Source organism: Tachypleus tridentatus, chromosome 9 (genome assembly GCF_004210375.1).
Source record: "Tachypleus tridentatus isolate NWPU-2018 chromosome 9, ASM421037v1, whole genome shotgun sequence".
In the NCBI taxonomy this organism is placed as follows: Eukaryota; Metazoa; Arthropoda; class Merostomata; order Xiphosura; family Limulidae; genus Tachypleus; species Tachypleus tridentatus.
Window position 1 is genome coordinate 106,650,194 of NC_134833.1, and position 25,275 is coordinate 106,675,468.

Sequence of the window (25,275 nt, forward strand, 5' to 3'; positions counted from 1 at the left end):
GGCCTAATAGGCCCCAGAGCAACTTGAAAGGTTATTAATATTAGGCTAATAATTTTGTATTTAAATGAAATTGCCATTTAAATCCATTAATGAATGGATTAACAAGATTCCCACTGTCCCTATCTACTATCTAGCGAAACCACAGCCAGGGGAACGGGCTTGGAGAAATCAGGACCAGAAACGTCTTTTCGTAGGAGTGTTAAGTACTCTTACATGTATTAAGCAGTAAGTTTCTGCAATGAGCTGCAGCTGACAATCATAAATATGCTTCACTAGACCTCACTTTAATACAACACATTGATTAAGTGTAATCGGAAAATGTTTAATTCATTAAGTGCAACTATTTTACATTACGTTAACCCTTTCAAACATGTCATTTACACAATTGTTTTCAGCATCTAAAGTTTTTTAAAACTTTTTAAAAGCTCATATTTCTCGATTTGGTTCAAGCATATTCAAAGAACCTACCCAAAATGCCATGTGATGAGGCTGCACCCACAGCTACTAAAGACTTTTTCAGAATTAGACTTGGTTGTTCTCGTCTAGTAGATGTACTAGAGGCAGTAGTGATTTTAGGACCTAATCTCCTCATAATACTGACTTTCTGCCCACTAGATGTCACTATGGCTGGAACTTTCTTCACAACTGGAGAAAATTATTAAAAGTTTTATAAAGTTTATGACCAATTTTTATATTAATTTCAAAAATCTCTTGGCTATTATAGCTTTACAAGATATCCAGGTATAAACATCAGTTGTAGATAAGAATAAACATAGTATTTCAGATCTATTTTTTGTTTGTGACAAATCAGTACTTTAGAATTTTTTTTGGTGAATACCAGAAATCATCAGTTGAGTTGGGCAATAAAATACTATGTATGTGTGTGTGCATATGTATACACATAAACACTATAATACTTTAAAAGTTAAGAGTTTTAAACAGCTAGCAAACCAAACTACTGGAAACTAATAGATCTGTTACTATTGAGACATGGAAAAAACAAGTGCAGTTTACATGATTTTTATAACTATTTTTAGGGCTTGGTTTCCAATAGCTTGCTGCATTTTGGCATTTAAACCAAAATCACATGAACTCCATACTTTTAAAAGTAGCAATAATTTTATAACTAAATCTTTGAAACAATTAAAATTCCAAAAAAAGTGTGCTAAATAAACAATATATCCCATTAAAACAATAAAGTATAAAATTCTACACTATATTAAGAGTTAAAGTGGAGATTTTACCATTTCTACATACTTTTGTAGTTAAAAGAATAATGTACACAATCTTTAATAGTCAATTTTATCTGTTTATGAACTTTTCAACTATTCACAATCTTTTCCAAATGATACTCCATGATTAAATTAACTCTTTAACTGATACAGTTTAAAACTAAGAACATCTTTTAACTACACATTATAAATGATTCTGTATTCAAATTTTAAAGAATATTTCTTTTGACACACAACCAGAGGCTTATAAATGCTAGAAGTGGCATTTCTAGAATGTTTAATACAATTATTGCAACCATTCAACTCTGTGTTTTGGGGTTTTATTATAAATATTTATTTGTAAAATACTGACTTTTTATAAGGAACAATACTGATAGAAACATGAATATAAATGTTAAAATTTAAGAATATTTTCTAAACTTGAGCGATTTCAAATAGTCAACTATTTGAAAGCACTCGAGTTTGAGTTTTGTTTTGAAAATATTACAACTTTTGTAGGTGATCCTGTGTGCTACCTACTTAACCAAAATTTAAGAATAAATATTGTTTGGTTAAAATAAAGTTTTACTGAATTATATTGTGATTTTAATAGGGAAAATCATTTTACACTTACTTATGTTTAGTCTGTATCAGAAACTGACACATAATAAATAGCAATATTACAAGCATTGTGCTAACAAGCTACAACTTGGTTTCCTCTTAGCTGCATTATTCTTGCATGCTTAGAATAAGCCCAAATATAAAATATGATTTGAATAGATAAAAGTAAGAGAATTAGCCATATCATTTGTCTTTAAATATATGCTTTAGGTTAGATCTCCATGTAAAATCAACATGATAAGAATATACATTTTTTTTTCAATATTAGTTTTGTAAAATTCTATATTTTAAGACTGATCACAACTCTGTTAATTCTTCTGTCAACCGTTAAAGCAAATATTATCAATCTCATGCTCTTTGCTATTTTTCTGTGTTCTATGATATACTTTTCTTTTGGTTGTTTAGAATTCAGACATTTACTTTTGGTTACTTTAAGATCCCCTGGAGTAGTAGAAAATGTTTTTAGAACTCCACGATACTGAAGAGCAGCAGCAGCATCTTTAGTGTCAGTTTCATTTTCATCTACAGTAGAAGATGTTGGCATTTCTGAAGGCCTAGTAACTCCCAAGCGTTTGAACACAGAGGAGGTCTGTTAATAATACAAAAATAAATTCATTTAAACATAATAATGAAAAATGTTAGGCTATGACAGAAAAATACAAATATATCCAATGATTCTCTTCTGTTTTAAAATCAACAAATCTATATGCCTAACTTTCAAGATATCCTACCTGAGGTTGGTTGAGCACATGTACCACTTGATTGTAACAACTTAAGTCTTAACTTTGCCAACTATGACACCAAACACATACTGGACGGCTAATTACATTACTGATGAAGCCTTTTTTTTTTTTGGATGAGGAGAAAAAAATGAGCATTAAAAAAAGAAACTTTTTAAAGCATATTCTCAAAATAAAAATGAAATAGCTGAACAAAAGATGGTAGCATTGATAAATTATAAAGATGTTTTTCTTTTTTTCTGTTATAACTTATTTAGTGAGCTATTTGATAGCTTATATATTTAGGGAACTAAAATACCAAAATTGTGAACTGATATTCCAGGCAAAATATCTCAATTATGAGCTAATACTACATCCTTTAAAAATAACTTACTGCAGATTAGTAATCTGGAAGTAGAAATACTGATTAAGTGAACATTTTGTTTAAGGTATATTAATTTTGTAGCTTTATATCAGCCTGGTGCTGTCATATTAAAAACATCTTTTCACCTTGCATACATTTCATAATACACCTAATGTATACAGTCTAGTTTCCTAATATCCACTTCAACAGTCTGAACCTGATCAAACAGAAATGCATAAGTACTGTCACCTAAACTCTTGGCAGATATGTCCTTGCATGGAATAGCACACAAAAATCTGTGATTTTGCTTTGTAGGGTATATGAATGGCTTGTAGCACTGACTTTTATGTTTTCAAATTCTCAACTCTTACAAGATAATGCAATTTGCTTATCACAGTTGGTACAACTTGTTGTAGATCAGCTGGATGGTCTTGGCACCCAAAATTGAACTACATTCCTTTGTTTTCCAATGCCATTAAGTGCAAGGCACTTCCCCATCTTGTAAATTCTGAATCCTCAATCTGAACACATTTTCATGATCTAAATGTACAGATAATTTATGTTGGAAAGCAACTGTTACATATTCTTCTCAAAAGTGATCAATTTTTAGGTAGCATCATTCTACCTACAAAATACCAAAATGTCAAAATATAGCTCTGATACACAATGTTTCTCCATGATTTCATATCATGTATGACTTTTACAAGTGGTAAGCTGCATATTTAAAATGAAAATATAATGTGCTAAATGCTTTGTATTCTTGTAGCATGTTATGTTTGTGTTGTGATGTTGCTTAAAAAGGTGACAAAGATATAGTATATCATTTTATTCAGTAGCAAACTGTTGTGATTAATTGGTCTTATTTCAGCCCATTTGGCTGTCTGCATTTGCTTGTTGGACATAAGAACAAAGTGGAAAAAGATACAGCTGATGTAATATTACAATACAGTGTTTTGACACTTGTTACAGCTGATTTATTTGAGTGCCTCATGGATGAAGAGATGAAACTAACACAGTTATTACTCCTTGATACTACAGCAGCAGAACAGGGTAGAGAAGAAAAGGAGTACTGAAAAAATTTCCAAGTGTTTTCAATAAGTCAATTTTTATTTTCTTCATCACCCAATCATAATGATACATTGAATGATAATATATGAGTGACTGTCATTGGTGGGATGCCCACTCCTTCCAGATTCCATCTACTTACCACCTGGTATTACAAGCATGAGACATTGTATCACACACACACACACACACACAAAATGTATTGACTTGAGGATTTAAATCATTCCCCTTTTCTGGACTTTAGTCATTATTTGAAAAAAACAAAATCCCTGTATGGGTAAGGGCTATATCGGTGTAGTTGACTATGCATTGGACGTTAAAAGTACTTCTATTAAAACGTCTAATTTTCTGTGTACAACAGACATGTATGATATCTGCTAAAAGCTTGTGAAATTTCAGAAAGATACAAATGGATAATTCAGGATTACATTAAACTTTAATTCTTCATTACAGGATCTGTCCAATACATTGATCCTTTGAACAAAAGGTTAATTGAATACTGGTATTTGATCCTCACTTTTATAATGCACCAACAGACATAATGTATATAGTGCAAATTTGCAGCAGCAGGATGTGAGACATGGACACAGATCAAAAAATTAAGATGAAGGGGTTAACTAATGTTTAATATTACCTGAAGTTTGTCTGAAAGAAGTAAAAATAGCAATTAATTTTGTACATTTATACTTGTTCTCAAAAAAATAATGAGGTTTTTATGATGTAGGTACAGTTAAGACAGATTATTTACATATTTGCAAGCTCAAAACAAAGTTGCCAGTTGATACAAATTATAAACAATACTAGCTTTTAAAAACCTGTGAATATTTTGATTTGAAATGATAACACAATTGTTTTTATAAATGAGGATGCTTGAGCTTTAATCTAAATTTACACTAAAAATTGTAATTGAATTCCAAAAAAACAACAACAAACATTTATGTACACAGAACACAATATATCAATTTGTGCACTATTCTTTGCATAATTTTTCCATTACAGGCTTTCTGGTGGCTAGAATCTAATTTTCAGTCAGCAAAAAATTAGTTGTAATAGTTATTTAAGTGTATCAAGTATATGAATAGGAACAGCAATTTTTTAAATTTAAAAACAATGTACAAGCTGCAAATTATGATACAGTTAAAAGTCATTATTTACTAAAAGGAAGAAAGTCATCTCTGACTGAATTACAGTGACTGAAATTTTGCATTTATACCAAAATAACAAAGTAAAAACTTGTAAAACTATTTTATTCTACCACAAATACTTATGAATTATGTTTTGAAAATACCTTTTGTTCTGCAAGATCAGTTGAGCTGCTAACAGCACTCTCTCCCAGTCTGTCAAATACAGATCGCTTAGCTAAATAAAAAAATAAAGGTTACAAAAATATTACTTTCTTAGTTGTACAGGTAATAACAAAGTTTAATCTACAAATACACTAGGTTTAGTTGTTAAATGATTAATGTTATAACAGTTAAAACAGTTAATCCTTCAACAGAAAAAACAGAACTGAACAAAAAGCATCACATATTTAAATGTAAAAAATAAACTATTACTTGAAAATATAACTGACCAAAAATGCTAAGCCAATCTGGCCAATTGGTGTGCACTAAACAGTTTATCCAGGTAACATATTGTAGGTTTTTTGTAGAACATGACTTAATTTCAAACACTTCTAATCACATACTTTTTTTCATTATTTAAAAGATAAGCCAAAATAACTTTATAATTCATATCATTCCTCTACAAATCTTCTTTACACTAAACTGAACAGCTTCATTGGTTAATAGTAACTTTCTACTACAGCAAGTTATGTACTTAGAGCAAAAATAAAAATCAACCTGATAATCAGATATCTAATTAAATATACTTTTCTTACTTTTATACTTATAGAGATTAGAATATAATGTTTTATTAGCTGGATAATACTCTCACTGTTAATGATATTATCTAACATAATGATATTTGAAATTTTTCACAGTATGAACAATACTATTAACAAAAGTCACAATGTATAAATAATATAGCATACCCTACTCTAGATCACAGAAACACCAGCTGTTGGCTTGAACCACTGTTATATAATTAACTTTGTTTGAAAAATATTTTCCACTACAACATTTTTTATTCTTCTCCACTTTTCTCTAATATATTTTTTGACCAATTAAAATGTATTAAAACACATATATACTATATATATACTAATGTTACAAAGAATGACAGATGTATGTTTGAGCTGCATCAAGTTAATAATGTTTTTGTTTTTTAAGTAGTAAAATAAAAATTGAATGTTTATGAAATACAAACTCATAAGTAAAAAATAAAATAAGAACCATTCTATGAAAATATAACAATGTTAAATTTCATACAAAGAAAAGAACATGCTGAACATACTATGTGCTGTGTTTAACACTATCATTCTTACTTCAACATCTGATATGTACATAGAGCTGGCTGCAGAAATTACAATTGTTAATATTTTCCTTACCTGAAATGTATTTCAGATGGATACTTACTCCTCTGCACCACTATGAATTACCTAGTGCAAAACTGTTGTGGAATTGCATATGCCTCAAACAAACTCCTTCCACTACATGTATATACATGTATTGCATCAGCTTATATCATAGCTGTCATAGCGCTGTAGCCCTCCACCAATCTCCATGAACACTATCACATGATCACAGGCTAATTTTTGATAAAGTAAAAAAAATTAAGTGGGGAGTGAGGTATGACAGGAAGGTATCTATCTGAAATACATTTTTAGGTGATGTAAATACTGATTTAGAAATGTTACTAACCTCAATGCATCACTATTAGCTAGAATCTCCCAATGAAAAAGTTGGAGGGTTTGGAGTAGATCAGAGGATGGCATTTATTCACAGAAGTCTTTCTTCCTTTTTTTTTTTCAAAGACCAAAATATTTAGAGAGCTGCAACATGTTCTAACTACTGGCCTGATGTTATGTTGCATTTACAACAGACTAATGAAGCTTCAGCATATCTGCTTACATTTCAAATTTAAATTGTAACTGGTTGAAAATTGTTGTGTTGGCAGTAAAGGATTTGGAATCTGAATGTAAAATGTAAGTAGGTGTGATGTGCAACTGTATTGTGTTTCTTTTGTTTAAAAAATTAAAAAAGTTAAAATAATGAGTAAAATCTGATATTCTGTTTGTATGCCTGATTGAATATTTAATGTTATTTTATTCTGAAAAATGAGAAGTTATACTTAATATTTTTTTGGATGGAATATTTATAAAGAGCCACATGCAGTTCAAAAGCTGTAGGTTAATGATCTCTGTTATAGTCTAATTACAAAGTTATGTTCCTTTCTGAAACAACAATAGAAAGAGAAAGCTGACTTCCATGAGATTGGGGTTTGCCTAATTAAGCAGTATCCAGCAGGAGACCATATCCTTCTCAAGGACTAGACTATTCTGCATTGCTGAAATACTTATAAGATAGATATTGTAATGACAGATGGAGGGAGAAGAAACTCTCATCTGAGACAAATATAAGTTCCATCTGGCTGGATATATTCACTGAGAAATGCCAAGGAGACATTATAATAGGGTGTCTGGTACTACACTTACAGTGAACACTCCAGTCCTATATTTCAAATGACAGACAGGCCCAACAACAGGTTTCTTATTACTGAGAGAAAGTTCCATATTAACCTCCCTAATGGTTTGGGGCTGGGGAAGTAAAGGTTTTATTGTGCTCCACTAGAACAAAAAAAGAGAGATGGGAGAGGAATACACAGTGTAGTCAATGCTGAAGACTGAGTGAATCAGACATAATCATATGGAAATGGATTCCCTCTGAGACAGTGCAATGAGTTAGTAGGACTAAACACTGTAAGTGTCAGCCATGTGTAAGGGTAGGACCACACTTGCTGCTGTCTGTTTTCATTTTGTTGTAGTTTAGGAACTTACAGTTTATTGGAATGTGTATAGAAATTATGATGGTATATACACAAAGATGTCATGAAATGAATGACATGAAAATAACTGAAAAAAACTCACCATACTAGAGCCTCTGGGTAGACTGCAGTATGGTTATTGGAGGGAGGAATAAACCAGAGTTACAGGAAACCTCCTAAAGATGTAAGTAAAATAAAATGAATGTATTAGGTGTAGTGCACATATTAGCCTGTATGATCTTTTTCAAAGGCTGTAATATTTTTGTTTGTAATTAAGAACAAAGCTACATAATCTACCCACCACGGGTAGTATGGAAACCCAGATTCTAGTATTGTGAGTTTGCAGACACATTGCTGTGAATCTTGCGGGAAGAGACACAAAAGAGAGTGTTGTCAAACTCACTCAATGAAGAATAAGCAGAACAGAGGAGCTGGAAAATCCAACCAATTACAGTGGAAGGGAAGAAGTCTTTAAAAGAATAGTGAATAGTGGTTTCCATGCAAAAGGGCAGTATGAGCAAGATGTCAACAGACAGTCTATACAGGACACAAAGGATGATCAGGATTGGAAAAAAAAGAGAGAGAGAGGAGAGAGTTTGGAGTGAACATCCAATACACAAAAATTAAATAAATAAATGAGATAAAATAAGACTAACTGTAAGAAATAAATGATTAGATTTTAATGCATCAACTGCGGAGACAGCAAAACTGTCCTTAAAGATAGCATTCCAGCCTCAATATAATGTATGGACATCACAATTACCAAGATATTAAGATATTACTCTACTAACCTCAACTATAATTATTACTGTATCTCCCATTCTCCACTTGCATGTAGTTTCTTAGGCTTTATACAATCTGAGCAATGCACAATTCTCAATATCTGATAATAATATATTATTATAAAAACTGATTTTTGATGGTTTCGATTAAAAAAATTCAGACTAATTATACTTTATTTTATAATGACTATAAAAGTATATATATAAATTTGAAAAGTGATATAAACAGAATTATACACAATAAAAATAATTTCTAAAATGTATTGGAGGAGAGATAATCAGAATTACACTATTGTGCAAAAGTGTTAGGATGAAAACAAAAATTATATTTCATGTTACTTTCAAAGAACAATGGAAGGGAAGTCACAGGAGAAACATCAAAATTTTATTAATCTTCATATTTAGTACCATAGAAACTCTGCAGTAGTGCTTTAGTGGAGCAAATAGTTAAAATTTTGTATGTCCCCTTTTAGGTTTAGTAATGCAGACAGTCTTTCAAGCATTGCTACAACATATTTAATCAAAATTTTCCTTTGGGATTTTACTCCATATATCCATAATATTCTCTCATAAAGTTTCTTTAGAAGTAACTTCTCATTTGTCAAGTTTTGATCTATCAAATCCCAGACCTGCTCACTGGGTTGAAATTGTGACTTTGTGGGGGTCATTGCATTATTTTAATGACTCCAAAAGTTTCTTTCTTAACTAAGGAATTTCTGCATAGGTTGGATGAGTGTTTGGGTCATTGTCTTCTTGGTTGTAGAGTCCTTTGCTAATAATACATAATTCACTGGGCATACCATGACAGATCAGTATCTGATGGTCCTTGTGCTGGCCCACTGTTCCATCTATTTGCAAATATCTCCCTCTGTCTCAGCAGAAAAAAACCCTCAAATCATCACACTGCCTCCCCCATGCTACACAATACATGCTATACAGTGAGGTAAATTTCTTTTACCTTTCTTCTGCCAGACATACAACCTATATTTTCAACTAAATATTTCAAACTTGGACTCATCCATTGATAACATCCTTTTCCAATTACCAACAGTCCAATTTTTGTACTTTTTAGCAAATTTCAATCTCTTGATAATATTTGGAAATCAAATAAAAGCTTTTTAAGCTGCTACACAACCAAATATTTCATTCTCGTTGAGTCTTCTTGATACTGCATCTCTGGACATTGTCTGTCATATGGTACATGATCATTTATCTCATGCTTGAGACCAGTGGCAAACTTCCTTCTGTCCTGAAAGCTGCATAAAGGAAGATACTTAACATCAGTATCACTAAATTTAGGTGTTCTGCCTTTTCCTTTCCTATTTTCAAAGTTATAATTTCCCTGCACTGAAAATGTATAGACACTCACCTCTGCAAACATGATTAGCTATTTTCATTCAATGGTGCCCTCTATGTGCAAACTTTTTCTTTATGTTTGCCACAAGCCTACAACACCCCCCTCCCTGTTGGAATTGGAAGGTTCCAAAATGCCTCTCATACAAATGGTCATGCATCAATGATTAACTGATATGAGCATAACATTCTTATGTGATGCATGTGGCTCCTCTACTGAACCCTCATTTAAATTTGGCTGAAGGACTGAGCACCAAAAAAGTTAGGAGGAAGGGTGGGAAGTGTGAGATGAAGTAATTTCATATTGGGAGTATATTTTCAGGGAAGAAAAATTATAACTTCCAATAGTACTTACTTCATCTCTAAAGATTAGCTAGAATTCCACAATGAGAAGGAGGAAGGACCAGAAGCATCCCTGAAAGTGTCTAAAAGATACTATTGATCAAGGAAGAGAAGGATATCCAGAGTAAAAAATGAGGGATTGCACCACTTCTGAACCAAGTATACTCTTCACCCTTGTGAATAATTTTGGGAACACAAGGATGGAAAACATGAGGTGCAGATTGGCTAGAATGAGTTGGACCATATTTGGTAATTCAACAGCATCCAAAAACCTCCTCTAAGGGGAACTGACATCCCACAAATATAGGATGAGGACCATACCATCTTTACCTCCAACCCAAGAACTGGTGATTAAGACTTGCATCAACACCTGGGAACTACAATAAGATCAACACCATACAACAACCTTGAACTAGCCATTTGGCAATGAAAGGATAGATACAATTTGTATAAGGACTTAGGCAGACTGGTTAACTCTAATCGAAAACATCCTCTACAGAAAAAAGACACCAAATCAAAGGAGTGAACTGCACGTGTGATGGAAAATTCAACTCCAGGAGATATGGAATGTGTAAAAACATGTGTAAGTGAACAGTACATGAATGTCACGTCATCAAGTTTGGAAATGGATCAACCATGGTGAAAGCATAAACAATATCAGGAGCTTACATCCATATTTAACAAGACAGATCAATGCCATTGGAGGCCATGTTGCATTTACAAGAGTAGAAAACAACAACCTCACTCTTGACAGAATTGGTAAAGCCAACTATTTGGGAGAAAACGTCCATGGTCCACCACCTTAGTGGTTTGGAACAGGAATGTGGCAAGAATTACTATACTCCATTTGAGGATGAGGGGAGAGGAAGAAAGGGAGACCATACTGAGTTCTTCACTCAATGTATGGCAGGGATGGGGTCCTCTTCTGCTTTACCCATGCCATCCATGGGTGGTATGGTCCAGAACAGACATATTTATGAAGCAACTATCACATGGTAGAAAACTTTCAGTGATCTTGTGAGACACCCCATCTTTATGATGACTGTGCAGAGACAATGGAGGAAGAATATGCTCAACATGGCATACAGTGTTGATTTTGTTGTTAAAGAATACCTGGCTAGGCACCACTCACCATAGAGCAAGATCCAAGACATGAAGTTGAAGCAAGGGTCCCCTGTAACAAAAGAAAGCATAAATAAAGACTTACCTCGTGTCATAGCTATACTGAAGTGTCAAGTATAACCACAGGTGGTAGGCAACATCTCAAAAATGCAGAAATCATGATGCAATAGTGATAATAGGAGATAAACTTCAGAGTTGTGGTCAACATGTTTGATCAGAGAATATCCTCCAAAGGCTGACTGACATGAGAAGCAAAGGAAAAGGTGAAGAGAGGAATTGTACATGAGGTAAAATGGAAAATGGGAAAGGGCACAAGAGGAAAAAGCCAACAGGAAGAAACAACAAATCCAACTGAGAAGGGTGAAAGCTCTCAAGAGGAAGAAGGTAATCCAGGAATAGGAATCCTTGAAGGAAACTGTATGGGCAATATAGTAATAAAAAGCAAGACAGTAAATACAAGTTTCCTATTATTGTTTTTATATTATTTATTTATCAGTTTTTGTGAGCAGATAGTTCAAAAACCAAGGTATATTACATAATGACTCGCCTCATAATTTGTGCCCAGATTTTAATGTTTGTTTTGTGGCTAAGTTTATTCTTTTGCTCTCTCTGTGAAACTACATTTATTTATATATACATGTATAATTAAATATACCTTTTGTTAAATTTTCTGTAAATCAAGAAAAACTCACACAATCCAACTCCAGCTAAACCTTGCTTCTGAAGAATGTTTCTGGTTTTCTCTGTAGTTCCAGTAGGCATTTTAATCTTGTATCCACCTTCATGTTCTGGGAGTACTCGTCTAACCTTTGGAACTGGTGCTTCTTCCCCACTCTTTCTTTTTATGGATAACTTTAATGGTGTTACACCTAGAAATTTGAAATTACACTTAGAACAAAATATGATCACACTAAACACAAGATAAAACTATTATCTTCACTAAAGAAAAAAAAACAGTTACAAAAATTGTTGGTTACCATCATTACGCACAATTTAAGTAAAATAAATAGTATTTTTTCTGTAATTAATCAAAAGATAATTTCATAAAGAACACATTCCTTCACAAAAAAAATCTATTATGTAGATTTTACATTAAAAATAAGCCTCTTGCAAAACAAGCATATTAGCTCTACTATAACACTGCATCTCCTCAACATGTAGAGATGTGGCTCAATGTTTTATTGGACACTAAATATGTCATAAACACAGGGAAACTACATGTGGTGTTTTTCAAATCAAAACAAAAATACAATATCTAGTTTTATAAAATATATATATATTAGTTTGTTACAACCTAAAAACAAGCTGAAACAAAAATAAATTAAACAAAAAATGCTGAACTAATTGAAAAGATCCCAGGGTTCAAGCTATGATGTGGGATTATAAAATGAACCCTTGGTATTGGAGGTGACTGTAGAAGTAAGACCCACTTTGCACTGGGGATACAACATCTATCAGTTTTAACCTCCATTTGCCAGTCTCACATAAGAAACAAAGGAGTAGCAATAGATATAGAAATCAGGAGAGCAAGACATGGGTGCTCAAACCCACAATGTCCCACATCTATATCACCCTTCACTACCTGCAGACATTTGTGGGTAGGTGACTGCTCTCTCAAGTAAAGAAGAAAAAAATAATTGAAATAAAAATAAGGAAATAAGATACTACCATTTGGGGGTAAGTAAGTTGAAAACTTACCTCTTGAAGTTAGCACTCCAGCACCCAGTATAGTTGAAAGGCACAAAAATGACAACACAGCAAACATACTATACCAGCATGAAGCATCACATCCAACTATCCAAACAAACTAGTGTATCTTCCAACCACCACCCATTCACTGAGTCTACTGTGACTATAATGTTCTAAACAAGCCTTTATATACAGCAAGATGTACATCTGCATAAAATAGTGCCAAGTTGTTAAACATTTGCTATTACTACTCTTTTATTTCTTATACAAGACTGGCAAATGGAGGTTAAGACTGATAGATGGTGTATCCCCAGTACAATGTGGGTCCTACATTTTTAGTCACCTCCAAAACCTAGGGTACATTTTATAATCCCACATTATAGCTTGCATCCCGAGATCTTTTCAATTAGTGCAGCATTTTTGTTTTGGCCTATTTTTTAGGTTATAACAAACTAATATATATATATTATAAAATTAGATATTGTATTTTTGTTCTGATTTGAGAAACACCATATGCAGTTTCCCTGTATTTACGATATCTAGTGTCCAATAAAACATTTTTACAGTGTTCAAATTATAAGTAAGCCAACTTTTTCAACTGTTAACCAGATTATATTTACTATGTTTAATAAATTTTACAAGCTTTTTCATATTAATTTATACAAGTTTGTTTACATTTCTTTCATGACTGTCTTTACCTATTCCAGCAGTTACTTATGTGGAAAAGACCTAATGTAAACATAGTCTAAAAACAGAGACCTTGTTGGAAAAGTAAAATTTGGTATGATAAAGTGCAAAACGACTTAACCAAGTGTAATACTTCTCAAACTGATCTAGTTCCACACACACCCAAAAAAGTTACTTTTCTACCATAATACAAGCCTTACAAAAATCAAGACTGTAATTGTAGTGGAACGTATTTACAAAGATATTTTCTTCTGGCAACATACTGCCAACATAAGGTTTTATTTTTTTCTAATTTTGCAGAGGCAAGTTTCTGCTGTACTGGAAGCCATATTGATTTATATTATTGAAAAGAATAGAAAAAGAGCTTTTATTATATGTTTACATCACTATCCTACAGATTCTTAAAGCAGAGATATGGACAGTTTATATAGAAGTATGGCAACCTAGGTGTAGAAACTGATTGGTTAAAACCAATTAGGTTACATGCATATTGAAGTTTTAAAAAGGTTGAATCTGGTGCCTTTTTGCTCAGAATTATATTTACTTTGACCTTTAGGATTTTTGAGCATTGCATTATGCTAAGTAAAATTTTAGGAAATTCAGGAACACAACTGTTTTCATTCAGAGAAAGCTAAAGTCAAGACAAAATCAAAATTTATGTATAAAATTAAATAAATACAACTTTTTTTCTTTTATATTAATTCAGTAGTGCAATTTTGGCCTCAGACAATGGATACATTTCATTGGTTGATCAGTTAGGATTTTCACAGTATACATAACAGTTTGTAATTATTCTATTTTATTGTAACACTTTAAAACACTTACTTCTTAGGTCATATGTAACTACTTTTTAAGCTTTCAAATGTTATGTATTATCTTATAAATGATTATTATAGATTAATGTATTAACTCTTGTATTATTTTAACCAAATATACAAAGAGCCAGACATACAGTACAGTATTTTGTCGGTTGGTATGGATGATGTCATAGAATGGTGGTAATATCTTTGCCACTTTTCTAACATATTTTGTCAATAAATCATTAAATTAATGTATTCATTACTTCAACAATGAAGAATTAAAGGTGAGCAATAATTAAATGTTATGAGGGTTTTCTTATCAGATGAAACAGTCTTGCAAGTTTCCATTCATAAAAAAAATTGTAATTTTTGTGGCAAGTAATAAAAGGCCCCAAATTAAGGAAACATCATTTGTATATCTTTCACATGATTGCATAATCAGTGGCTGGCTGCTAATTAAAGTCTGTATTTCTACACTCAGTTTCTTTCTTGTTGCTTAACAAATGATACCGTGTGCCTAGAAAGTCTAAATAATGGCCTGTAAAAATATTTTTAAACCTCAAAGTGTATAAAAAATAAATGTTACACTATTGAAGAAATGAAGGTGAAAATAGGAACTAACCACTTCATAAAAATAGTAGAACTTTAGTGAAATAGATTTTGATAAAGAGAGCAAAGGCTATACTGAAGCAATTTTGATCGACAAAAACTGTCACTTCTATTCTCAACATTTTGTTTTTGCTTGTAAATGCAGAAACCTAAATTGTTCAGACATAATCTGTGTCAATTTTATAATAATTTTCATATTTTCAATTGAGCAACATAAATAATCAACATATTCATAAATTGTAGAGTATAAAACTGAACACTCATTACTGTGTACAGGGTAGCTGTTCAGAAGTGTGATCAGGGACAAATGGTTGGTTGGTTTGGCATTTTATGGCACAAAGCAACTAGGCTATCCACACCAAACATCCCATCAAAATTTAAAATTAAAGTAAAATTAGTAAATTTCATAAAAGGAAATTAAGGAAAAACAAAACAAAGTTAAAAAAATGACATAAATAGTATTAAAACCAATGCTTATATCTAGTCTACAGCAGTAAGAGAAAAACTACAGTAATATAAGTTGTAAAGGACTTTCTGTAACGTAATTGTCATTATCATAACTCGACAGGAAGATTAACAGGTAAGTTCAAAAACCACCATTAGTCACCTGAAGTTGGCCTTCCCAGTCATTTAACGTTATGGACTTTTTCAGCAAGTAAAGTAATAAAAGTTTTAAAAGACTTAAAGCAAAAGTTTAAATATAACTTGCTAGGATGAATAACGTGTGGTTCAAACATCAGCATTAATCACCTGAAGATGGACTTTCCAGTCCTGGTTTCGAGTTATTTGATGTTACGACCATTTTCTAATTTCAAATGAAACTAGATGTAATTTGACTTTTAAAAGGGGGATCATATTAAAAAAGGTCTAATGTATGAATTAAAAACTTAAATAGCATTAAAAAGATTAGTGGCCTTTAAAAAAACTAAAAACATTTCTGAGATGAACAGTCTCACAATTGCCAATTGTCTAAAGTTAAGGATAAACCTTGGGACAGAACATGTTTAAAATGATGCCACCATTGAAAGTCAGAATGACAATAAAATGTGGCTTACTGTGACCTGAGTGTTATTCAGATAAAAGAAAACGATGAGTTAAAAAAAGTGACCAGTGCATAGTCTAGTCAGAAGAACTGCCTCTTTCCTATACTTATGGTAGCAAGATGGCTAAAGTCCAATAGAGGGGTTTATTTTAAAAAGCTTGTTTTTTTGTTGCTCACTCCAAGTTGATTGCCAACTGGCATGGAGCTGAGCCCTGAATACAGGACCATAGTCCATGTATGGAACAGACACAGCAGTGACAGTGCCAGAGCAGATAGATATAGCTCCAGTGTCAGCGAGCTCATTCCTGCACATACCAACGTGGCCCAGTATCCAGAAAAACTGGATAGAAGTAGATGTTAAAGAGAAATGGGCCAGTAGGTTTTGAATATTGGCGAGAACAGAGCGTGAACTAATGTGAAGCAATTCCAGGGCCAGTAGAGAACTAAGTGAGTCAGTATAAATAGTGCAATTTTAGTACTGCTTAGCTTCAATGTGAACTTGGGCAAGAGAAATGGCATACAGTTCAGCAGTGAACACAGAAGCTGTAGCGGGGATTCTGAACACAACTACTGAACCACAACAAACCATGGCAGAGCCCATACAGTCACCTAATTTTAATCCATCTGTATAAACAGTAATGGAAGGATGTTTGAAAGATGCTCAGCAAATAACAGAGAGTATTTCCAATTGGGAGTGTCTGCTTTTCTCAGATGACTTAAAGACAGATCACATTTGGGAACTGTAAGAAGCCATGGTGAGTTAGGCTGACCAATGGATACAGCAATATTATTCAAGGACAGACCCAATTCATCCAACTGTGTCTGGATATGAGCAATGGCAAAGAAGGAAAACACAACCCCAGGTGGAATGCTTTGGTAAGGAACAAAGTTTTGAAGCAAATAATAAAGACAGCTACAAATTGCAGAGGTGCAAATAAGGTTCATGATATTATGTATAAGCTCTGAACTGGAGAAGTGTGGAAAGCCGTGGTGCAGAGCCAAAGTCCTTGATGATGAATAGGGTCCAGCTTCTTTTATGCTGAGGTCCTGGCAGAGCCATAGGCCAGTAATCCATTGTTGAGTGGATAATAAGAGCACGATATATCTCTAGCAAGAGTGGAAGAGAGAACACAGAGGATGTTCAGTGCTCTTGTACATTTGACCTGTAGCTGCTTGATATGTGGACTACAGGTAGCACAACTTCACTGATACAGAGTTCAGGATCAGGGTGAATACCCCAATTGGGAGCAAAAATGCATGCAAATGGTTTTAGAAAGACAGAAGTTAAAATCATTTGCTGTGGTCAACTTCAGTAAATGATTAAGGGCAGTCTCTAGCTGCTGCTCAATATACCTCATGCTTGACAACTGACATGAGATGTGAAAGTCCTTGACATAGAGCTTGTTTGCAACAGTAACAGGGAGTTGTTCAGTGATGACATTAATCTTTATTCTGAAAAGTGTGACACTCAAGACACAGCCCAAAGGGACTCCAAGTTGCTGTAGAAAAGAATGGGAAAGTATTGAACCCACACGAATTTGGAATTTCCTGTCCATTACAAAATTTTTAATAAAAATGGGCAAATGGCCATGTAACCCATATATTTGGAGGTCTTGCAAAATGACATACCTCCATGTTGTATCATAAGCCTTCTCAAGGCAAAGATTATTGATAAAAGATGTTGTCATTTGAGATAGGCTTCTCTGATTGACATTTCAAGTCTGATCAGATGGTCCGTGGTGGAGTGCTGTCATTGGAACTCACACTGGGTGGGCGAGAGGAGGTTGTTTAATTTGAGGAACCAAACAAGATGAGAATTAACCATCCTCTCGAAGGTTTACAGAGACAGCTTGCCAACCCAATGGGATGGTAGTTTGAAGGAATTTTGGGATCCTTCACAGGCTTAGAGAAAGGTAGGACAATAGCCTGATACCAGGCATCAGGAAATATGTTCTGCTGGACTGACTAGGTGCATGAAAATAAGTAGAAGAATCGCTATTGAAAAGAGAAAGGTTGTGATCAGAGAGCATACACTCTACGGAGTGACCCCTCCAATCAATATCAACACTTCTCCAGAGGGGATGATGTCCATTAAAGTATCTCAAGATTAAAAAGGGAGATAGCATCTGTCCAATGAAAGCACGCAGATCTGATTGATCATAGGTCTTTCCAGGTGATAGGTAGAGAGAACAAACAGTTATGTTACAACCCAAAGAAACACAGATGGCTATGGCCTCCAAGGATGTGATCCTTGGAAAAAGAGAAAGGTTGTGATCAGAGAGCATACGCTCTACGGAGTGACCCCTCCAATCAATATCAACACTTCTCCAGAGGGGATGATGTCCATTAAAGTATCTCAAGATTAAAAAGGGAGATGGCAACTGTCCAATGAAAGCACGCAGATCTGATTGATCATAGGTCTTTCCAGGTGATAGGTAGAGAGAACAAACAGTTATGTTACAACCCAAAGAAACACAGATGGCTATGGCCTCCAAGGATGTGTTGAGTGGCAAAGACAGTGTGGGCATATCTTGATCAACCAATAGTGCCACCCCTCCATGCATTTGTCCATCACACAGCTTGTTATTTCTATACAAAGAAAACCACTGAAAGGTGACTGTATCAGCAGGTTTCAGAAATGTTTCCTGAAAGGAAAGACATACAGAATGGGAGGAAACAATCAGTGTTTTGATGTCATCTAGATTAGAACGTAAACCTCGACAGTTCCATTGTATCAAGGTGGCCATGTTTAATTATGTGAAGGGAAATTGAGTGGAGATCCCTTATGTTTAGGGCGACGTCCTTTTTTGAGACAGGTCTATTGACCTCCATAGATCCTGCCCTGGGTCGACTGGGTAGGCCTTTGCTGTTGGAAGAGGATTCCAGTGACTGAGGACATGAACAAATGATCAATTTGCATCTTGGGGTTGGAGAAGAAGATGTACATGAGGAAATAGCTGTATCCAGAACCAAAGGAAGTGGATCTTTGGATTTGCTGGAATGTATGTTAAGGACAGAGGTGGGTGTTGAAGTTGATTCATCAACTTTTTGAACCATGGAGATCAAAAGAGTTTTCATTTGGTTTGAGAACAATTCTTTCAGAGGCACAGAAAGATCCTTCTGCACTCCCACTGTAGTAATTGAATGAAGTGCAGCAACATACGTTTGATATGAAGTGGTGGACAGCAACTTTCGAGCCTCAGAGTTAGTAATGTTTTGAATCGTTTTCAAATGATGCATCTCTTTCTCTTCCAACCATTTAGGGCAAGACAAAAGTAGGACAGGTGAGAGCCAATGCAATTAATGCAATGAGGGTCCATTTCACACTCATAGGCATTGTGGTCCTTGCTACGGGAATGAGCACACATAAAAGAACCACCACATGACATCTTCTGGTGACCAAACCTCTGACACTGGAAATGTCAGAGAGGATTTGGAACATATAGCCATACCTTGCAATTAAGGTAATCTGCCTTGATTGTGGCAGGTGGATGTGGTGATGTAAATGTCAAAATGCAAACATTAGTTTACATCATAATTCCATTTTACGGGTAGAGATTCAGCTCACTGCAGAAACTCCTTGGGTGGAGAAACCAGCAAGAATCTTGGACTCGGGGATGTTCTTAAAATCCCTCTCAACAATAACTCCTCTTGAAGAATTGAAAGTAGCATGATGTGTAACCTCAATAGGTATATCCCCAACTGCCTTTGAATGCAAGAGGAGTTCACTGTATTGAGATGCAGATGTTTCCACCAGTATGTCACCAGAGCAAAGCTTTATGACTTTGGAGAGCCAGCAAGTCCCTCCAGTCCTTTCTGAATGAAAAAGGGAGACATCTGCCCTAAAGGTTTGTCTGAAAGAGGATGTAGTATAAGAAAATGAGGTACAACAGGTGTTACAGACATTGAAAATTGCTGCTCAGAATCTTCGAGATGTGGTCATTTACCTATGGACTGCTTTTTCACTGTTTTATTTAAGTTTTTATTTGGAGGATCCATAATAAGAAAAGGACTATTTCAGTGCCCACTGACCCCACCCACCATGGAGCCTCATGAGAGGATGCGCTATAATGTCAAACAAGGACAATGCAGCAATGCCAGGGTTTCGTGAGCACTATACCCAAACACCAGCATCAGATGCAATGTCTACAACACTTGTTGAGAACATACAACACTGGTAGTTGGTTGACCCTAACCCAAGTGAATCAGCTGATTGAACCTAGGGGGGCCACCCTAAGGCCACCTGTGTACAGGAATTCAAGCCCAAAGTGGTGTGTTAAAGTTGGACTCCTCAACCACCAAGATTCTGTCCTCCCCTTCACGGGCCACCACACATGGCAAACATGTGAGTGGATATTTAGATCTCAGAGAAGGTAAAATGAAAGAACAGAACCTTCTCTGGAAGGTCCCCTCACCAGGTACAGGGAAAAAATAGTCCTTTCTAGAAACAAAGGTGCAATGCTCCATACCTGATGGGAAATTTGGTAATTTCACACCTGCAAATTTATCTTACAAAAGTGTTGTGTGTGTCAGATTTGGTTTATGTGACATTTGGTATGGCAAGAACATACATACTGGCCATACGATTCTCTATGAAACTTGTGAAAATATCTGTGTGTCTGTTATTATAGCAAAGCCACATCAGGCTGGCTGCTGTGTCCACTGAGAAAAATAGAATTCCTGATTTGGGTATTGTAAATCCAAATACTTATCACTGTCACAGCAGGGGACTTTGAGAAAGTAAATGCAGTGCAACAGATATCTTGATGCATTTGTCAAAATCATACAAACATCTCCCAAAATTGATCACCAAAAAAGGTTAACAGCACAACAGATATTGCAAACAAAATGAAAACAATTCAATTTTAGTATACTATACATAATTATAACTGTGAGGGAAACTGGGGCTTTTGAATGGTTTCCAAACCATTAAGCTAGAACACATTTATGCTTTCAAGATGAAACATTCATGTACTTCATTAATTTTATCAAAAAAAAGACTTTTTTATTTGTAGATCTAATTTTCTGTGTGTAACCTCAGGTAATAATGTTTCAGGAGTCCTCCATATGCAGAAATTGTTCATCTATACACTATATACTTGTACAAATTGCAATTTTAAGAAAATTTAAGTTTTAGAATTAAATCATATCACATATAAACATATTCCATGAACATTTAAACCTTGTGTTTACTTTAAGCCATAATGAGGTATGAATCCTCACTGTGATTATTTTTTTGCTATGCATCTCTACATCAGTTAAGTTCGTGCATATATGTCATACAATTGAAATTTGGAATTCTTCCAGTGGCTACTAAATGGTTTAATAAGCAAATACACATGAAATTAAACACAAAATGAAGCTAATGAACCATGTGTTTATTTTATTAGAAAATAGAAAAACTCAATTAAAACAATATGAAATTATAAAGATAGGCATGCTAGTATTTTATTCATGTAACCAAGCACTATCTTAGCCAAGAAGAATCCTATAATGTAGGAAACACCAATTTTTATGTAAATTACATTTCATACAGAAAAGATTAAAACATATAAATAACTTTTATTACAAGTTTTTTTTCTCACAATGGCATAAATTCATATAAAAAACTAAAATTTTTTATTATGGTTATTTTTGTTTTCAGGATCATTATATAATTATATTTGGTTAGTGCCTTATGATATGAGGTACTTCACATTTATTGCATCAGAAAAGTATAGAGAAGATGATTTACCAAGCTATGCAGCTGTATAATAGGAAAAACAACTTACATAAAAAATTAATTATTGAACTGAACCTACATGCTTGTTCACTCTAAGATGCTTTAAATGAAGGACTTTACACTGATGCACTCTGAAACTTACTATGAACAGTTACAATATAGTAGCATAGAAAGTTTTTATTTATAACATACCATTTCTACCATTGTAATATTTAAGTATTGACTATAAGTTATTCTAAGTGATTTCAAAGAAAAACAGTAGATGTTATATTTTATGCATATGATGTGGTCACTTGATGTCTATAATTTGCATCTTCAGATCCATTCATGACGTCAGAAGATTACGTAGGTTCAAGAAGTCTTAATATAAAATGATAAAAAACCCTTATAACTTGAAAGCTTTCGATACGTGGGCCTTTCTTCTCCAGAGATTAAACTGGGATTGTCCTGGGATTTTACCTTTGAAGAAGAAAGGCCCATCTCAGGTTAAAGGATTTTTACCATTAAGCATCTTTAGATGTCATTTCAAATCCAATTCTAGATAATGAAACTTTTCTTGATACTGAAAGTTGAGAACAAGTTATCATCAGTTGGTATTTTTTAAGGTGAAATACATCAGCCTTAATTCAATGTTAATATGAATAAACTACACACATGTAAAACAGTTAAAGTATAACATATAAAAATCACAAACTAGTTGGTTTCATAAGGACTAGATGAAACCTGAGTTAACTTTGGATAATTTATAACTTTTTTTTTTCTGTAGCCTTATCTTAGCCACTTACACTCTTGTTTTTATGTAATACTTGAAACACAACATTAATTTAAATATTTGCGTATCTTCTTGCTTGAGAAACTTGAATGCATATATGTTTCAATTTTGCTGAATAGTTTCCACATAATGCAATTAAATATATTACCAACAGTAACATTTGCCTGGAAAATATTACTTTAAAGCCTTGTGCATGTTTAATGTTTAAATAACTGTGGACTGAAACATTACATGTAGTAAGATATGTAACAGTAATTAAAAAACAACTACAAGTATTACCAGTGAAGCAAATTTGACAAACATGTACTCACCAGTACAATCCACAAGATCCCAAGCTTCACCAACAGTTTTTTTTAAAGAAAGAAAAAAAATTTCTAATTTGAAGGCTACTACACTTGTACAATGATTATGTATTAGTTATAAAATTTTCTTTATTCAAAAATTACTGTTCCAAGCTCTCTCTTTTGCAACTAGAGATCAGTTGATGGCTTTAACATTAAATAAAAGCATTTAGTACTACTATGAGCTTGCAAATCCACAAAAAAGAATTAATTCTATTATTTTACTGCATCCAAACTATTTATTATGTTTACAACAATAATTAAGAAAACAAATATGCACAATCTCCAACAATAATAGTGTTTAAAGCCTAATATTAACTCTAACATGAAATCAAAGAAAACTAAAACTGTAAGAATGAACACAAAAATAGATAATAAATAATAAATAGTTAATAAATAATTCAATTTATCACTGCATAATAAAAGATTTAATGGGAGGAAAGTGCTTGATGCCATTTTTATCCAATTGATTTGATTTTTGATGTGTTTTCCTATTTAAAGTTGCAATGAAAGAAATTATGAAAAAATACTTATGGTGCCCAATAGTTACTGGGTCTGTAAATCAGTTCATTACATGTAAACAGCTCTACAATAATTCACCAAAGAAACTCTTGATTTCACAAAATAATTTAAAAGATTTTATTTCATGAACATTCATACACAAAATTTGATACATTTTGTGATTCTAAAAGTTGATGGGATAATCAATGGTTGTAGCTGGGAAATAAAGAATGACTCTCTCATTAATGTACAGTATATATCAACAGCAGCATCATTCAAAACTCAAAGAACAACCAATGCAACTATTTATCAACTGACTGTTTTTTAAAAATAAATAAATAACATAATAATAAAAAATTACAAAATAATGAAAAGATATTCACCAAATGTCAACAAGAAAGACAATTCTGTTGGAGAAAAATAAAACAGTTGGTGAATGTTGATAGTGTTTTTTTTTAAATTTGAGATGAAAATCCTGAAGAAAGATCATATGGAAGGCATATGAAACTTCCATGTCATAACAATTATACTAAGTTTGACAAGATGTGACTGGATAAAGTACTTTTAATATTTTTAGCCATATCATGCAAATGCCTGAGAAAACTTGAACAATCTGGAATCTTGTTGTCTATATGATATGTTTGCTTCAGCTGTTTTATCAACTAAAGTTTAGAGTATTAAAAATAATGTTTGCTAATAACCATGCTTTAAATTCACAGTAGGATATAATGAATCAAAACCATCTTAAAAAAGTTTCTTAACTTTGTTCTCATATTAACAGATGCAAATGTTAATTAAGCACTGCAACTGTACAGTTAAAAAACAAAAACAAAAATTTTCATTCTACTGTAACAACACATCTATCAGACAAGCTGTAAAAAATCTCACTTGATAAGTAATTCTGAAAATTACTATATCAAACTTTTAACAAAGGTAAATAACCTTAATGCAGTGTTCACAAAAATATAAATGTATTTTCATAATAACTTACCAGTACAAGCTTTATTTGTTACAGAAGTAGGCACTTCACTTGCACCCTGATCTTTTGAAGATTCAGGCAGTCTACGAGTATAATGATCCAGCATACGAGTTGCTGCTGTTTCAAAATAAAATAAACATTTAGAGGTAGGCAATTAGTGGTATCTATTGATCAATTAATTGATAGATTCATTTGTCATGTATAATTGATTAATCTATCAGTATGCACCTCCTATAACCCTCCTTCCTCTAAATAACTATCAGAAAGCTAACATTTTCCTAAACTGAAAATGTATTTCCAATAATGCTTACCTTCATTGACAATTACAGTTATTCCTTGACCTTCACTTGTCCATCTAAGCATTGGTCTCACTAGCTCCAATCTTTTATATCCAAGAATTGCCCTCAGCAATTCTTGACCTAGTAATACTCTATGTCAATGTGTCCTCTATCCTGATATTGTATATAAGCACTTCACTCAGATGATGTAACCAATTTTCTAGGCTTACATCATCCCAGTCACTAATACCATCTCTTACTGGGAAGGAAAGGTGGAAGATTGTCAGCAGAGGTGAGTATTACTCAAAATATATTTTCAATTTAGGAAAATGTTAACTTCCAAAACATACTT

The 25,275-nt window shown here is 33.3% G+C and overlaps 1 protein-coding gene across 11 annotated transcripts in view; it reads right to left on the reverse strand.

Moving 5' to 3' along the window:
* Positions 1-25,275, reverse strand: part of LOC143225983 (uncharacterized protein C19orf47) — a 46,368-nt gene that overhangs the window by 4,027 nt on the left and 17,066 nt on the right. For 3 of the 11 annotated variants that reach the window (XM_076456287.1, XM_076456288.1, XM_076456286.1), the window contains 5 exons: positions 24,658-24,762; positions 12,196-12,372; positions 5,269-5,339; positions 2,253-2,421; positions 469-645 (listed from right to left, as the gene is read on the reverse strand). In XM_076456287.1, the coding sequence (XP_076312402.1) occupies positions 469-645; positions 2,253-2,421; positions 5,269-5,339; positions 12,196-12,372; positions 24,658-24,762 (699 nt within the window). Of the gene's footprint in view, positions 1-468; positions 646-2,252; positions 2,422-5,268; positions 5,340-12,195; positions 12,373-23,135; positions 23,169-24,657; positions 24,763-25,275 lie in introns of all 11 variants that reach the window. The other 8 variants (XM_076456280.1, XM_076456282.1, XM_076456290.1 and 5 more) reach the window with 6 other exon arrangements.